At 36.1% G+C, this 18,134-nt stretch overlaps 1 protein-coding gene across 1 annotated transcript in view; it reads right to left on the bottom strand.

Annotated features, from left to right (window-relative positions):
* Positions 1-13,906: 13,906 nt before the first annotated feature.
* The window catches only part of KCNB2 (potassium voltage-gated channel subfamily B member 2), a gene marked incomplete at both ends in the record, with an annotated part of 180,429 nt that continues 176,201 nt past the window's right edge, over positions 13,907-18,134 (bottom strand). The window contains one exon of the mRNA XM_084306616.1: positions 13,907-16,066. Coding sequence (XP_084162742.1) covers positions 13,907-16,066 — 2,160 coding nt within the window. The remainder of the gene's footprint in view (positions 16,067-18,134) is intronic.

Raw genomic sequence — 18,134 nt, 5'->3', positions numbered from 1 at the left:
CATGTATCTGTAAAACTGACAGAGATGAGTTATAGATAATACCAGAAAAACAGAAAATCTGAGATTCAGCTGAATGAAACTGAATCTGGTGCTGTCATCAACCTAAGCTTCCAAATCAAATGGAACATTTACATTTCCAAATAAAAGTAAACAACATTTACTGTTGTTTAAAATGTAAAAGTGTGAGGTTGCAGACTTGTTCTGATTTTTAACAGTTTGTAGCTAAATGGCTATTGTGACGGGCAATGCTTCTGAACATGTACATGATAACAAAGTAGTTTGTAACAATGCACTCCTGAAATGACAATTTTATTCATTCAGGGCTCTGGATACATTCCCAACAATTTCTGTGATTCAGTTCTGCAGAAGTCATGATTAGAAACTAAAGAAAACAAGACACACTGATTATTCAAAGATCAGTGTGAACTGTGGGTACGTACTGAAGTGAAAGGAGGCAGAAGTAGCTGCATGTGCATGTGATGGTGCCTCTTTTTCTTTTCCTTTTTTTCTTTTTTTTCCTCCTGTGTGAGAATGAAGGTTCAGAGATATGAAAAAAAGTCCATATGTAGTTACTCTCTTCTGGTACTTTTTAGCTCCGTAGAATTCATGTTTGTATTTACTATGTTCTTTATTTGTTCTGATTATCGGGTATCTTATTCTGTAGAACACTTTCACCAGTCCATGCTAAGGTAAACATACTGGTGGAACGTGTCTGAAGTGATCACACAGGGCTTGCTCACGTGGTCCTGATGAGAAGAGGGTTCAGGTAAGCAAGAGCAGGGAAGAATTAAGGCAGTAGCTCCACTGCTGCTGCAATAAGGAACTTCTGACTTAGGAGGTGTAACGTTTCATGCCCGAATGAAAATATTCCATGTGTGCTTTCATTTACTACCCTACACATAAGCCTCAGAGCTTCTGTCATACAGCTTCTTTCAGTTCATTTATGAATTAGAGCTGTGAGAAGTGTGAGATCCTCTTATCTGCTGTGCCTTGGGGCATGCAAAATGCCTGTACGTTGTGGCCACAGTGTAGAGAGGTACTGAACAGCTCTGGCTTGCAGACCGCTGTGCTGATACTGTGCCAGGCTGTGTATGTGCCCTGTGCGGGTATGGGTATACATACATGGGAGGATATGGAGGCACTTGCTCCAGTTATCATCAGACTTGCTGCTGGCAGATGAGTCACAAATATAAGATGTTTCTATCATGCAGCTTCCTGCTGAGGGACCGAAGAACTGGAGACAAAGTTTCTTCCTAAGAATGGTACGATTATGCTTGCTTTTCACTTGGCTTTAATAAATCATTAAACCGACAGCATTAAAACATTAAAAAGGAAAAGGTGGTAAATGCAAGTAGTTCCTTGAGTGGCTGAGCTAATGAATCCTACTTCTTTATGGGTCTGTGGTTTGTGCTTGGATTCCTTCGTGTTTAATAAGCTGCAAACGCTGAAACATTTCCTTCAGTTGGGGCATTCAGGATGGCTTCATTCATTGTGGATCTTCTGGAGTCTAATCGGAGTGAAGTTCACTTTGAGCCCTTTTCCTTAATGAATGCACTAAGTTGGAACAATCTCTTAAGAGGCTTTTTAACTTTAATAGTGGGGACATAGATATTGTACTGATACTTCACAGTCTACAGCTCACATCATGCCACTGAGTAGAAACAAATGGACATGAAAAGAGAATATGAAGAATAACTTCACTTTTTATGTCATCTGAAAAAACATAACGTAAGAGAGCAAATTATAAAAATAAGTAGATTTCTTTTGTGAACAAACCCAATAATTTCATTGCTAGTTTAAATAGCTGCAAACATTAACATTACCCAACTTTTTAATATATGTATTTTTTATTTTTTTCTTTTCAGTAGGAATACTTAAATGGTAGTTTAATAGTGGTTAGCAATGAATTGTTGCTGTGCTGATTTCCAGCATGGGACGGATGAAAATCTGTAGAAAATATGAGGATGAAGAGTGAGAAATATTAAAGAAATCGTGCTTTTTATTATAATTTTAAAAATTGTTCCTTTTGGCAGTATTCATGTTTGGCTTATCTTTACTTTCTGCAAGTAAGATGCATTTTAGAGTTGTAATAGTTCTAAATGATTAAATACTTTTTAGGATACAGATTAATGCATTTGAAGGCACATTGGTGATTAACAAATATTTTTGTCTCTCTGACCCTGCTTCTGGTGGTCTTGACTTCATTAAGGAGAAAAAAAAGTATGTGTTTAACTACATCTTGATTTACCTGTGGCAACTAATACCTGCTAAAATCCTCATTAAGACAAAGTCAGTCAGTAGTTTTAAACCATGTTAACAGCTTTCAGTAAACTCTTCTTCTTTTGGGGCCCTGTTATGTTGTCTAACAAAACCACAGACCATTTTCCTCTCCATCTGCTTAATTTCACTCTGTCAAGCATCAGTAACTTTGGGTGTCTAAACAGTGAAAGTCCTCTGATGAATTAGTCACTATGAGTCAATAATGCATTTATTTATTTATTTATGGTGGGGATTATGTGATCTTCTTGTTTGAGCAGTACTTTTTCAAACCAAGCTAAAAAGAAAGAATTTTGTAAATGATTCAACACTGAATCATTTAGGTACTTTTATAAAAAAAAAAAAAACTTCCATTGAAGCAGGTTCTCAGGCTTCATTGGACTCATAGTGTTCAGCAGGGCCCTTGTTCAGCGGTAGGGTTTTGTTAACACAAAACAACAAAATATGAAGAATCCTAGGGTGGTAAGGCAGCGATAGTTTTCGTAGATGTTGACTTGTTTTGGTTGGATTTCAGGTCAGTCCTGTACAATGCTGAGTATCTATAGATGACGGATTTGGGAGAAGTGAGTAAAATTCAGTCTGGTTTTAAAAGCGAACATTAGAAGCTGCACAAATGTCTGTGCTTTATATGCTGGAGGTCAGGCTTTGCTTCCCTCTGGCTGAGGCCCCATGCTGCAGATATTTAGTTAATAGGACCCAGAGTCGCACATCCCCTATGTACTCCTTGCGGCTGAGGACATGGAATAAGTTCAGTCGCTTCCAACCCCAGCTGACCATCAGTTTAGCCCTGGAATGAGGGGCATTAATTGACGGAAGCCTTTGATTCCTGATCTATGGGCAGTGAAGGTAATGCCATGTCTAAGTTCCCATTTTCATTCTAGCAGAGAACAAAAATTTGAGTCAAAACCCCTGTGTTTCTTGCAAGATGCAGTTATGATTCTAATTTGTGTTTTCATTATGAACTAATGAAAAAAAAGCAAAGTTATGTTTTGTAATGCTGGTATCATTACACTGTGTGACTGAGGAGAAAATAATGCTGAAATACTGAAAGCTAGCTGCTTACTTATGTTAAATTGATTTAGAAATTTAATAGCTGTTTATGAATATAATAACTTCAGGCATGGAATCTGTGGTGCCCATAGATGTCTGCTTGTATTTCAGTTTTTGGATGAAAACCTGTAAATAGTGACAAATGCTATTTGAGAAGTAATTTAAGTTATTTTACTGGGGGAGAGTTTATTGTCTGACAGTCTAAAAACGAGTCAGCTCTGTTAACAACCTGTCTTGGATACATCCATTAGAAGTAGGTTTTTCATTTGGAGAAAGCTACAATTTAGGCAGTTAAGAATCCTATATCTTTTCAGAAAAACAAAACAAAACATTCTTTTGTGTGTGTGTGTGGCCTGGAAAATGTCTTGCTGTCACCACAGACAGGTAATGAAGATCTTTGTAGACTCTTTCTCTATTTGCTTATGGAGGTAATTGAGACTTGTGATTCATGAGGTGCTGTGAAACCTTTAAAAACGTCCAACCTACTACATAATACAATATAGCCTTTTGTTTGTTTTTCCATTTCTATCATTCATAAAGATAGAAGAATGGACATGGGTTTGTAGAGACTAAAAACAGAAGGCCTGAACAGATGTTACTCAGTTTTTGATTCTTTTTTTTTTTCTTTTCTTTTTTTTCTACATTCAATGAAAATTTGCATTAATGGAGTCAGCAGAAACACGGTATAAGCCTCTACAGTAAATTAAGGTTTAATGTAATGATATCCTGAGTAGGTTGATTTCTTTCCTAATATTTATATTAGAATAGCTTGAAATTTGTCTCCTGAATACATCAGAGTGGTGTACTTTTACCCTAGCCTGCTGGCATCTTAGTACATTGTGAATGAGATCTCTACCACCTGCTCAATTACAAGTCTGCTAGTACTTCTTCCTTTAGGACCTAAGTCCTACTGCATGCTGCCTTTGCATCTTAGCATAAAATGGTTTGACTGCTTTCTCTCTGTGCTTGTGTTCAGCCACAGGTCAGACTGCACCAGTAGAATGGTGCATTTTCTGTACTTGTCTTTTTCTTGCTATGGAGTTGGAATGAGATGCTAGGGTGTTAGATATAAACTTATATATTATTATACATGTTTACATGAGCTCCATAAACAAGAAATGAGAGAGAGGAGGAAACAGGAAAAGGTAAATAACCTAGAATGTGAAAGATCGCATAATCTCACAGCATGACCGCTGAGATTTTTAGCTGTGTCTAAACTACCGTGGTGTATCCTGCTCCCTTGACTGCCCAGACTCAGTGACTATGGGAAAATGCACCCACTCCATTACTCCTGTATGGCTCAGTTTCCTTTCCATGCAGTCAAAATTTGGAGAGGAAGACTTGCGCAACCCTGAAGATGTGCTGTGGTGTGGGATTATAATGGAGCTGGAATGTGAACTTTTATCAGTTTTTTTGGTGATAACTTCATGTACTATGGATAGGTGTGTGGGCTGCAGAGAGCTTGTATATTGAATAATATATTGAATAATATACAAAAATCAAAGTCCTCTCCTTAAAATGCAATTATTCTGATCAATGGTAAGAAGGAGAGACTGGGAAAAGCAATTAGAAGGATGTGGGTTTTGTTTTTAAAGGAAAGAGGAAGCTAGGAATGTGTTTAAGGTAGAACAGGAAGATGGAACAAATTTAGATTTATGGGCAGTACTACACATTTGGAAAAAGAACCAGAGAAAGAATATTTGTAAATAAAAATTATAATCCTTACTTTTTGAACCATACAGATACTCTAAAAAAGTTGCATTTGCAGCAAAACTTTGCCTGTAAAAAAGATTACTTATTTCCATGATTCATTTTGAAGGAAAAAATGAAATAAACAAAACAAAACAAAAAATGCTTTATTCCCAATACAAATTATACTTTCTCACAGTTTTGGGGCTATAAAAAGGTGGTCCACTTGCAGGTCCAAGTTAGGCTTACTAACTTACTTTGTTGCTTACTAGCAAGGTGAACAAGACAGTGGTTTATCCACCACTTCCAAATGTTAGGCTGAGGTACCTTGGTTTGAATATCCAGAACAAGCTACTAGGTATTTCCACACTTCTGCAGTAATGTTTACTCACCCTTGTAAAGCAATTTGAGGTCTTATATCTCTGACAGTGCAAGTAGTAATTAGCAGTAATGCTGAAGAGAGAGGAAAAAAAGGCTTAGAAGCACTGTATTTTTTTAATAAACAATGGATTCTGACTTTATTTGCATAGCCAAATGAGTTATTTCTGTACACATTGTCTGCCAGAGATCCCTGTATAATAAAGTCAAGTAATGAAATCTAAGGACACTATGGATTATTGTTTTGGTATATATGCAATGCTCAATGTAAAGTGGTTTCATGCAGAGAACTGAAATGAGACACAGATGATTCATTTACACATTTATTTACTATCCTGCTTATACTATCAGACTGAAATGGAGAACAATGCATTTATTTTACAGACATTTGACATAAATTAAACAGATATTTTGATGTTGAACAATTGTACAGACTACAACATGCATATTAATATGTAGATTGGTGCAGAAATATTTAGTTGATCAGCAAAACCTAGTATGACAAAAATAATAACCACATTTTCTTTTTTATGAAGTTAAAATGCAGCTGATATGAAGACATTGATACGAAAACCACTAAATGTGAAAAGTTATTATTCTAATGGAATCAGATGGTTAGCTGGAAAAATAACGCTATTGTCAAATAGTCTTAGCTACAAAAAGAAATTAAATCAAAATGCTTCTAACAAATACAACAATAATGAAAAAAGCATGTTTGATGCAATTACCATTGCAAAATGCCCTATTATTTCCCTGCCCCACCCCCAAATGCGAAGCAAAAGCAGCATATTCTCCCACAAAATGTCTGGGGCATTTTGTAAAGGCAGATGAATGAGATTAGACAAGACTTATCACATAAGCTTTTATCTCCTAGTGACAGTTCTTTGAAAGAAAGATATGTTGTTAATAGAGCAGTTTATGACGAAATGTTGCTAATTCTGTAAAATTGACCAATAGTGAAGACACTGCTATCGTGCCAAGAGAACTTGAAAAATACTGTTGTGCTTTTTTGTTTGCAGCATTCAGAGCATTCACAGAGGAATACAAAGTAAAGTTCATTAAATCAATAGAACTAATAGTAGTCATGCTACTGTACCTATGAAACTAACACAGTAATAACTTATAAACATGAATCAGTACATATTCTTAGTTGATATTTACAGTGATCTTAAAGCAATAGGCTATGTATTCAACTCTCAGGTTCTTTGTACTCTAATCCCTCCATGTTTCAGCTTATCAGCATGGCTCCTTTGACATTTGAGAGTTACATAGGTAAAACTCTGCATAACTCTTTGAAAATTTAGAGGTATAAATCCAGAACTCTGCATCCTAGCAGAAGTACCCATGATTGTCCCCAACTGTGTTTTTTCTTTTTTTTTTTTTCTTTTTCTTTCTTTTTTTTTTTTTTTTCTTTTTGCAATGTGTGTTAGAAACTTTTCCTTTTGACTAAAGCTATAATATATTGCTCCATCCTTCAGTTTTATATAGGCAGAATTCCCATCGGCTTTCTGCTTAAGGACTTCAAGAACAGGCATAAATGTTTTGTATTTGTATCTCCACTGAGAGATGCTATCTGAGCAAAACTTAGAGCCAAAACATCAATATAGAACATATGTCCTTAACCTTGCAATCATTAAAAAAGTAAAAATAATAATAATAAAAAAAGAATAGGCTTTTTGTTTCTTGCATTCCCTTTTACAAGATATGCCCTAGAGATCAGAGCAACTAAGCACACCATCAAACCCCCCTAACCATGCAACATAAATCAATTCCAACTGATGACCCACATGGAAAGATACCTAGGCATAGTAGTTGGGCACAAAATAGTTCTGATCTTCCATCACTGCTTAGCCATTTGCACAGACATTCACTTTTATTCATACCAGTATAAAGAATTACTATTAAGTTAGAATTACTTGCAGTCAGTTTTATCATTCTGCTGATTTAACAGTTTTGGAGTGAGAGTCAAACTAGGGCTGTCAGTACTGCTTTAGTCAAACATAACACCAACTTTGGAGTAAATTGACTGTAGAAATATGCAATATTCAAGTGTGCAGCCCAAATTGCAAACCACAACTATTCCAATGTTCTGAAGAATATCAGACTGGTTGGTTGAATATTTCCACCTGGGATAAGTGGGAGAATAGACTGGGGACAATTTAATCTTTGGCTGTATATTACTCTTTTCATACATCATCATGGATGACAATAGCAAAATTTGCTTGAGTAAGAGATTTAGCCTGATTTCTGCAAAAATGTCAGTGTAAACATAACCACATAATTCTAGATTTAGAAACACGCAGATACATATGCCTGGAGAATCCAGCCCCTTAATTAATGAATTACTTTTGCTGCACAAGTCATAGCCCCTCAATAGAAAATACTTAAAAAACAGTACCTCAACTTCATTTTGGTACAATAAATTTCTAAGATAATGTAATGCAAGACACAGCCTTTAGGTCTTTCTTATGTACCAAAATTTTTCTTTTGGTAAGTGTACTCTGTTACTCCTGCTGAAGTTAAGAATGAATTTATATATTTGAGATAAAAAATTACTAATGAAAATAATAAAATGAAATTAATCACCCAGACTGCTCTTACATTCAGGATTTGCATTAAACACAGGACTACAATCAATGTCTAATGTAATGACATGTCACCATTCTGTTTGGTTCATGGGTATAATTAGGATAATCATGTAGGATAATAATATCTTTTGAATTAAATATTAGCTAATAGAATGTTCTTCACCTCCTCCTCATTAGAGGCACCAATAATATTTGTGTGCTACTTCCTTCTTCTATGATGGGATCCGTATGGGCTTGTGTTAGGTGTCATAAAAGAAAATTAAATGGCAATTAGTAGTAATATAGGACTATGATACCACTGCTGTTTTGAAAGAAATCTCCATTTTGGCTAAAAGGTAATACTTCTTAAATATTATAACACAATGTTTCCAAAATATATTATTTAACCCTGCAATGGAAGAAATACAAGGACAAGTATGTTACTCCATTTGTAATGTCACATGCTGTATGGTTTCCGAACAAGAAACCATTGCATGGTTCAAACAATTTTGCATATGTCTGCCAGTCATCTAACCTTTCTTTGCTGATGGAACTGATATGGTGGCTGTGAAGGATTTTACTCCCAGAACACTCGATCTGCTTTACAATATGAAACATTTCAGACGGAGTTTAAACTGAGTACCATTATGCTGGACAACAGACAAATTTTCATATTGGTACTGATGGCTATCTTATTAGCATGTAGCAGTGAGTTAGAAACTGCAAAGCTCTTGCAAAAGCACTGAACAAATGCATTGAAACATCTTGCAGGATGAAGAAGATACCAGAGGAGACAGAGCATTTTAAAGCCAGAAAACTTGTGAAGTTGTGTGATGGCATGGCTGCAACAATAACAGAAAGAAAGGTCACTCAGTACTTGTTCCTCAGTTCAAATGCAATAGAGCCCCAGAGTTAATATCTATCTGGCCATTTGCACCTGACTACAAAAATATTTTTCTGATAAATAAGACACATCTTATTTGTTGGGTTATCTTCTGACTAATCCCAAGCAGAGGAGAATGTTGGTGTTTGGAGGGAAAAGATCAACAATGATGAGAATGCAGACTATCTTCTTTTTCAGGAAAGTCTTTTGGAAAACAGTTACAGATCAGATGTCCATATTAGATAAGTATTATCTAACAACATTACTGAAAATCTCAGTAGAGATCTGTTGGTTCTTGGATAAAAATTAAGATGGGCTAGGACTGTAATTAATCTTTTGTTACTGACATTTTTGCCTCATTAAGTGTGACCAAGGGCTATGTAATATATGTTTTATTATATCTCTAGTTTATATAGTATATTAAAACATGCCTTGTCTACTTACGGTTTTCTGCCTTGTCCATTTGCAACAGGACTTGAAAAAGACAAGTGGTATTTGTACTGAACTGTGCCTCAGAAATGAGGTTGAAGTAGTTAATTAAACAAATTGAAGACAAAACTTGTTTCAAACAGATGTAAGGAAACAGAAACAAGCTCAGGCTACATGTAGGGGAAGAGATCTAGTTTTAAGTGAACAAGTTGTTTTTCACTTAGAGATGAGTATAAGACTCAAGAAGTCAATTGCCATTTTGATTTATGTATGTGTTATAGGCAAAAATACAGTTTTCTGCATGCACGTTTGGTTACATAATCTTGTGCTAAAAAGAAATGGCTCTTTAAGTCAGTTGCTCTAGTGTTTGGATCAGATATCACCTCTTTTACATCGCTAATGGTTGAATTTTGAGACCAATTTTGAAGTGAGGACACAGTGCATAAGATTTCTGCATTAGAACAGAAGCTCCTATATTCTATACAATGAAGCATTAAAAGGCCTTTTGTGTTTTTGTTTAAAAAAGTGTATTTTATAGAAATTCTCTAGTGCAATAACTTCCTACACCATGTTACATTCTTATTTGCTTCCCCTGTAAACAACTTTCCTGCATGAACTTACTTTGCAGTTTGTGCGATATATTATTCCCCCCACCCTGGATTTGGATTAATGTGACTATTTACCCCCAAATTGTTCTGATTACTCTGTGAGCGTCCTTTAAATGTGTACATTTGGTTTCATCATTGAAAATTAATTAAAACTTTGAATAAGGATTTTGCAGTTAGTACAAAATATAAAAAATAGGTTGATTGCAAAGCTATCTCCCTGAACAATCTTCATTTTCCAGCAATACAAAGATTCAGACTCCTTTCAGGTGCACAGGGGAGGAACTTAATCTCAAGACTCCTTAAGCTGTTTTGAAATTCCACAACTTTTGGAGACTGACTACAGAACTCCCCTTACTGTGGTGGATGGGCAATAGGTCTGAAATGGCTTTGAAATTTTAGAACAGCAGAAAATATACTCAGGTAGTTTTGCATAATTCGCTACATGGCAATTCAAATTCACGATGAATGAAGAGATCCTGGACTGCGTTTCTTATACATGCTGTGCTAAAATAAAAGCTAGGTCCAGCCCTGCAACTACTCAAGTAAATACTTGGATCAGAAGTTAGCCATGAGCTAGGTATTCAGGAGTGGATCACATGCATGCGGCCAAGACTGGAAATACCAAATGTCTAAACCTGTGATTCTGGAAATAATATTCAGCATAGTCAAAAGCATATAACGAATCAATGAAATTTTAACAAAAGCACTTCTAAAGCTTGACCTTTTTCCCTTCAAAATTAAAAAAGAAAAACAACAAACCACATCTGTTAATAAAAAGAATTGCATTTCTTTTGCTTGTACAATTTCAAAATAACTGTGCTTCTCTGAAAACATTTGAAATATGACAGTGAATAAAGGCCTGGTCTTTTCATCTGGCTTATACAGTTAAAGCTCCTGTTGATTTTACTCAAGAGTCTTGCTGTCCTCATTTACTTTCAGTCATTCCCTTTTTCTGGCAGACTTACATTGGTTTCAGGGGGAATTCATATGCACAAGGATTGAGGTTTTAATTTTACCACTATTGAATTTTTAGTGATTTTCATAGGGCAGAATCGGGTTTGCATCAAGTACTGTTTTAGCTCAGGAGAGCTTAGAGCTCAAATTTCTGCTCCTGCAAAAAAGTTCCCTATGGCTGGACTTCTCCCTTTCCAAAAAGTGGCACAGATCTGAGGGGGCTTTCTGAAAGTGTAAGGGTCAGCTGAGAGAAAAAGCACACAGTAGGAACAGGACACAGACCTCAGTCTTGCCAGAACAACACCATTATATTGAATGGGATTTTTCTGTGGATCCAGAGCATGGGATCAAGTCCTGTTTGGACTTAATTTGGTCTTCATTAGTCCACTAGGATGTAAAGGCAGATAGAACAGGCCTGTGTGATTTCATTAAAACTGCACATAGAAAATACAAACCAACACTTTAGGCGTATAGAAATTGACCGGCATTTAGTGTTTGTCACTGAAAATATCTAGCAAGAAAAAAAAAAAAAAGATTAATGACTATAAAGTACTCGAGAGCTAAGTTTTGGAACAGTGAGACAATATGATCAAAATGTTAAGCAGGATGCCATATAAATAGGTAAAATTGAATGCAGCAACAAGTTGCAATGAACTGCAACTAAGGACAAAAACCAGTTATTATTATTATTATGTTTTTAATTTTGAGAATTAATGACCAGATATTGTTCTGAAGAAATAATATTATATTCCCAGTGTTTTGAATGACTGAAGATATACCTTGATGTTTACCTTGTTGTGGAAATCTACCCTTACATATATATATATATATATATTATATATATATATATATAATATATAATATATTATATATAATATATATATATAATATATATATATATTTTTTTTTTAAATAAAGGGACTGTTCTGTGCTCATTATTTGGTCCAGCCACCAGAGTCCGTGTTTCAGAACTTTTCAAACTTGCCTCTTTTCCATGTGGCAGGCTTGAGTGATGTCTGTGGCATCAGCCCAGTTGTCTCAAGAAGAGGGCAATGTTGCAATAAAATGCTTGTTCTTTTACATTAAATGTACTAGGTGCTATTTTTTACACATTTAAATGACAGAAAATGACACATGAGTAAAAAGTAATCAAGTTCCACTATGGGAAATAGAAGCCTGTTGTTTTCAACCACATCTTGGTTAGTCTAAAGTGCTTTTAAGGCTCCCATTCTTGTCTCAGTCTTTTCATGTTTATTGTTAGACTCCTGACCTGGATTATCTCCCTTTTGTGCTTAGGGAAGTGAGAGGCTCAGTCTCAGGCAACAGGCCCATGGAGGGAACTCATGCTCATCAGACTTAACTGCTGGACCCTCTGACTGTGAGACTGGACTTACTGCTCTTACAAAACTTACAGCTTTGTAAGAAATTGGTTGAGGAAGCATCCAAATTCAGCAGAAATCAGAGGACAGAAAAAAAAAAAGACATATTCTGTTTTCAAAAAAATAAAAATAAATAAATAAATAAAAAAGGACATTTCATAGGGCATGTATGTGTAGCTGCATAGTTTTGCTTATGATTAGGATTTTTTGATTTAGGAAATTCAAGCAATCTATAGTTATTTTATTATTATTATTATAGCACAGGAAGGTACTGGTGCTGGATAAATTAATAGCTTTTTTCAGACAGTGGTTAAGTTCATACTTTGTAATGAAGGCTTTGGTTCAACATCTTTTACAGAATGGATACATAGCTGAAGAATATCAGGGAAAACAAAGATGCTTTGGCAGGTGTCTATGGAACTACTGACATTTCCCTTTGTAAGGAAAAACCTATGCTCAACTTTTGCAACAGCCATTGGAGTATGGGTTGAGGCAAAGCTGGTGAGTCAGGTGATACCTCCTGTCAGTTTAAGCTTGTCTCTTACGACCTTACCCCGTAATGACTTTAGTAGCACTGCCGTTACTGAAGTGTGGGCGCTGATTTGGAGCTAGAAGGGAAGGAGAGCTGTCAAGAGTTCTCAAAGATCACATAGAAGCAAATATTTTTAAATCAAAGGAAAAAAAAGAACATGGGTTATATTTCTGTTAAGATCAAATATACTATGATTGAGAACTTTTGAATATGTCTATATAGCCTTTGGCACAATTTATTGCCACAGAAATAATTCTATGTTGTTTGTTTTTTATTTTATTAATTTTAAAATGGAACATTTTTTTTTTTTTCTTAGTTATGAAATGTTGGCAGTATTCTATAAAAGTATCAAATGCTTCAAGTTCTGGTCATTAAATCTTTGCTTTTCCTCGCAGGATCATTAATTAAAATGACAAATGCAATAACAAAAATTATGCAAATTAAAAAAAAAAAAAACCACAACAAAAAACAGCTACAATTTACAGCACAGGTAAACTAAAATACTGTAGTCCCTTAATTAACAGATATATCATGAGCTTTTTAACAGAAAGCAAGATATGTGAGATGCTTTAAGTAGAAGTTGCAATTTTGCAACATAAGTCTGTACAAAACCTCCAGGCAGCACGCTGTGAAGGAAGTACCTGTGTCCCAGGAAATTCTTTTTCCATAAATCCTTGTTAACAGTAGCTTTCCCCCCAACCCCAAACTATTTACATATATATGCATTTTGCAAGCTCGAAGCACCTTGTTTCACATCATTATGAATGCATGCATTGACATTTCATCCTTTCATGTGCAAATTCTAAAATTCGTTGTAACCAAGAAAACAAAAAAGTTAAAAGAGTTCAAAACCTGTCTACAATCATAAGTGAAAGGATCAAAAATGTCAGATGTTGCAGAACACTGGCTCCTAACAGAGCTCTCTTTATTTTATTCACTGTTCTTGAGTCAATTTTTTTCCTTTTTTTTTTTTTTTTTTGTTTTCAATTTGTTACAAAAAGCAGTCTTATTTTTTTAATTAAACAGTATTTAAACTAAACAATTCTTCATGCCATGCAAAAATAACATTTTATGCACTTTTTGAGGCTTTCCATGTTTTAGTTCATAGGCATTACTAACTGTGGCTTAAGAAACAGTATTTTTATTGCTCTTGTAACTAGTCACATGCTAGTTTCACGTGTGGGACAGTAACCAGTTTCTCCTGGACTTGAATGAATTTCTGGGGCAAATAAATGGTTTTCCATTTTGTGACCTTCTTGGTTACTGTCTTTCTTTACCTCACCCACAGCATGGTAAATGTCTTGAGTACAGTTGTGACTCATGCTTTTGGGTGAAGAGCTGACCTGTGGCTCCTCTCTTAAATGGTTGCCATCACCGTGTTTATCCCCACAGCAATTTGTCTTGATATCCTGTTGTTTCTCATGTTTTATACCGTGTAACTCCATAAACTCTTCTTCTTCTCCAGTGTCTATTTCGGTGAAGCTTCTCCTTTCTTTTGAAGGGAAAGTGAAAATTTTTTGTTTGGGAAACAGAGGGGATGATTTTTTGGAAGATCCCTGACAAAGTCCTGGTGCGTCAGCACCAAGTAAAGGTCGTTCACCTTGGGGTGAATTTTCTTCCAGGAGAATGGTGCTGATGTGCTGAGGGGTAGCCTGGGTAAAGTCTGCTCCTGCCGTCACTGGCAGTGGCCTTGCAGTGCTAGGTGGCGTTTGTGGAGCACCACCTCTATTGTCTTTAAAATTAACCTTAAGGGATCTGGATTTTAATGGATTGCTACCTTTCAGAGAACTTTTGGGGCTTTCCATGGCAGTGTCAAAATGTAAGTGACCATGCGAAACAGCTTGGGATCCACTGCCATCACTAAGAGCTCTGTCAATTGGATTATAGTCAAAGGTGATATCTGTTGGAGAAAACATTCTGTCTTTTGTGAATGGTATAAACTGAGAACTCCTTACTCTTTGGTTGTCTTCTGGGTTAACAGAATCGGTTGGGAATCTCATTTGCAAGTGAGAGCTAGGAAACAAAGAAAGGGGAGACCTCTCCGTTTCTGTGAAGTCAGTGGCACAGCTGGCAAAGCTGTCAATACTGGATGTGCTTCTCATATCCGTTATGATGTCTGTAGGTCCGGGTGGCAACGGATCTCTCTGGCCTGTAACTTCTTCCATCTCTATTTCTTCTTCATACATGGGTGGCTTTGCTGACTGGTCTTGGTAACTGGCATTCAGATTAGGCTGAGACTGAGTTTTAGTAATTTCATTATATAGCATTTCCAATTTCTGGGCACTGAGGTGCTGTGGGCTGGAGGACGCTGCAGCATTGTTTAATTGCTCGTGGGAGTCTTGTTGACTAACTTCTTGGTATTTGTTATCATAAGACTTGTTTGAGCTTGTTTCAGACATTGTCCTTCTGGCCCATTTCCACCGGCTTGGGGAGAGGTGGTTGTCATTGACTGTCTCCTTCGGGTTAGCTGCTTCTCCAGGCTTACTTGGATCTACTGCTACATCTATCATTTCCATACTGCGAGCAAAGGCATCTTTCAGGTTCATGGAGACAATGCTGCCATTTCTTTTAGCTCGCTCAAGTGCTTCTCTCCTCTTAATTGCCTTCTCTTGTCTTTTCTGCTCCTTGTAAAACTCTGAGAAATTGTTCACAATAATTGGTATGGGCAGGGCTATGACCAGCACTCCAGCAATACAGCAAAGTCCTCCAACTATTTTACCTAACAAAGTCTTAGGATAAATGTCGCCGTATCCTACAGTAGTCATAGTAATTGTTGCCCACCAGAACGATGCAGGAATACTGGTAAATTTTGTAGCATCCTCATCCTTTTCAGCAAAGAATACAAGACTTGAAAATATCATTATTCCCATGGCTAAAAACAATATCAACAAGCCCAATTCATTGTAACTCCGCCTGAGAGTAAAACCTAAAGACTGAAGGCCTGTTGAATGTCTGGCAAGTTTAAGAATCCTTAAGATCCTCATAATACGAAATATCTGAACCACACGTCTGACGTTTTGGAACTGCAGTACACTTTTATTGGACTCTGTGAGGAAAATAGTGACATAGTATGGCAAGATAGCCAGTAAGTCAATGACATTTAATGGGCCTTTGAAGAATTTCCACTTATTTGGTGAGGACAGAAAACGCAAAAGGTACTCCATGGTAAACCAAGCAATACACACAGCTTCAACGTGTGCTAGCTGAGGGTTGTCATTTGGCTGCCCAAATTCATCTATTTCTTGAAGCTCTGGCAGTGTGTTAAGAGACAAAGCAATAGTGGACAGTACGATGAACAGAATGGACACAATGGCCAAAATCTGTAAAACAAAATAAACAATGTTTTGGTTAGACTGATGCAAGTGTATTTGTCAGGGTCTGTTTGTGTCAAATAAACTCAGAATGATGGAAGCTGTTTTGACTCTTGCATTCATTATTTGGTTTTAACGTTTTGATTTTTCCACAGAGAGAAAACATTAAAATCATCTAGACATGGTCAAAATCCTACTGTTTTACTGTCTGTGGTAAGCCAGTTCATTTCAGAAAGGCAAGCCATACCTCCTCTTACTATTTCTTAAATTACAAATGAAAGTAATATGTAGTGTTGTGAATTATCAAGTGAAGAATATAAAGTTCCTATCAATGTGCAGAACATTAATCTATTAGTTTTCTGCATGAAGTGTAATTATGTAAAACTGTATCCAATGCAGAGAAATGATTGGGTAATACAGTGTGTAAGCTGTCAGTTTAGTATGTGCATACCTTCCTAGTCATACATTAATTTATGAGTCAAAAGCCAAAACTAAGAAAACAAGAGGTATTTTTCAGGGGACTAGGCCTGTCTAATTGCAATATCTGGACAAATTTTAGGTGTTACAAGAACTGAAGATATTGACTCTGAATTAGTTAGAGAGGATTAATACATTAGAAAGTACACAGTAGGAAGAGAGTAAACCCAGTTTCTCATAATCATTAAAATATGGAAGTAGATGAATATTTTATATTAATAATGCTTTGATTTCAGTCTCAGGAGATGGGTTCTATGAAATATGTTATCATTCATTTTGGTGAGTTTCAGGCACCTCATGCCTGATGCCTGATGCCCTGTCATGTTGCCCAGAATTGCTGGTCATCCTCATTTACAGAACCAATATTATGAAAACAAATAGATTTATCAGAGAACATAATGTTTTTATCACAAAGTTTGCTTATTCATATTCAAGGTAATATACATGTAGACAACTTTGAGATGGTGTGCAAAGTGTTAAAGTGACGAGAAAACTATTATAACATTTTACTTGGATAAAAATACATTATTGCTTTGGTTAGGAGTCCTAAGTAAATCCAGGTTTTCATTAGAAATAATGAAACATTTTCTGTTTTAAAGCTCAGTTTAAGCTCATTCTTAAAAGCATTTGCTTTCATTTCTCAGAAATGATGCTGTTAAATCCATTTGGTGATGTTTTGTGTACTTCCAAGGACACACTAGGTCTGGTAAAATTGCTGTGATACCCAACCAGAATGAGATGCAGCTGGGCAGACTGCAGGTGTCATTAGCATAAGGGAAGCGATTGGCCACAGCAGTGATAACAGTTCTAGAGATGGAAATGCCACCTCATTGTATCTGTGAGAAAAATAGCAGTAAGCCTGTTTCAGATGTGGGTTAATAAACACAAAGTTGGCTTTCTAAGCACAAACCAAAATTACTCATGAGGGTTCATATTTAGCGTCATGTACTTATGTGCTGTATTTATCCCTCTTCAGCTAAAAATAGTACAGAACAGGTAACACCTTTTATATTTTGAAGTGTTTCAGAAAGTTTTGCATTCCTCCCTTCCAGTGCTGCTTCTGCCATTTTTCTTTTGAGTCGTATTTATTAGGGGAATAAGATTCATTTATTCCTCCTGTCAGGTGAGGTGTGAACAAACTGTCTTCGTTCTTCAAACAGCCCATCCAGAAGACATATTCTGGTTCATCTGTGCTGTTTAGGGGGTCATACATCCTTTTAAAGCTTCTGCTACCCACAACAGAAAAAGAGGCCAATCTTAGTAAAGATTTTGTTAACATGATAAATAAAATGTGGGCAATAACACTGAACACATAGGCAAGGCTGAATAATGGAATTTGTGATGGCCTGTAGCCAGGGCAGAGGCAGACAAAAGGAAACACTATTGTGGAGCAACAACTGCCATCCAGACTGTGAAAGTTGGCTGTATCACATTTCACTGTGAAAAGGTTTGATGCTTAAATAAAGTATAGTAGGTTCTCCACTTCAATGAAATTACTGTGAAATAAATAGTGCATGCTTGAGTTCTCTAACCTACTCAATAATATAATTATGCTTTCAAAATTCAAAGAACAAATAAACACATACTAAGCATGGCACAG

The sequence above is a fragment of the Netta rufina genome (assembly GCF_964035555.1).
Source record: "Netta rufina genome assembly, chromosome: 2".
Lineage (NCBI taxonomy): Eukaryota > Metazoa > Chordata > Aves > Anseriformes > Anatidae > Netta > Netta rufina.
This window is presented reverse-complemented; position numbering and strand designations above follow the sequence as displayed.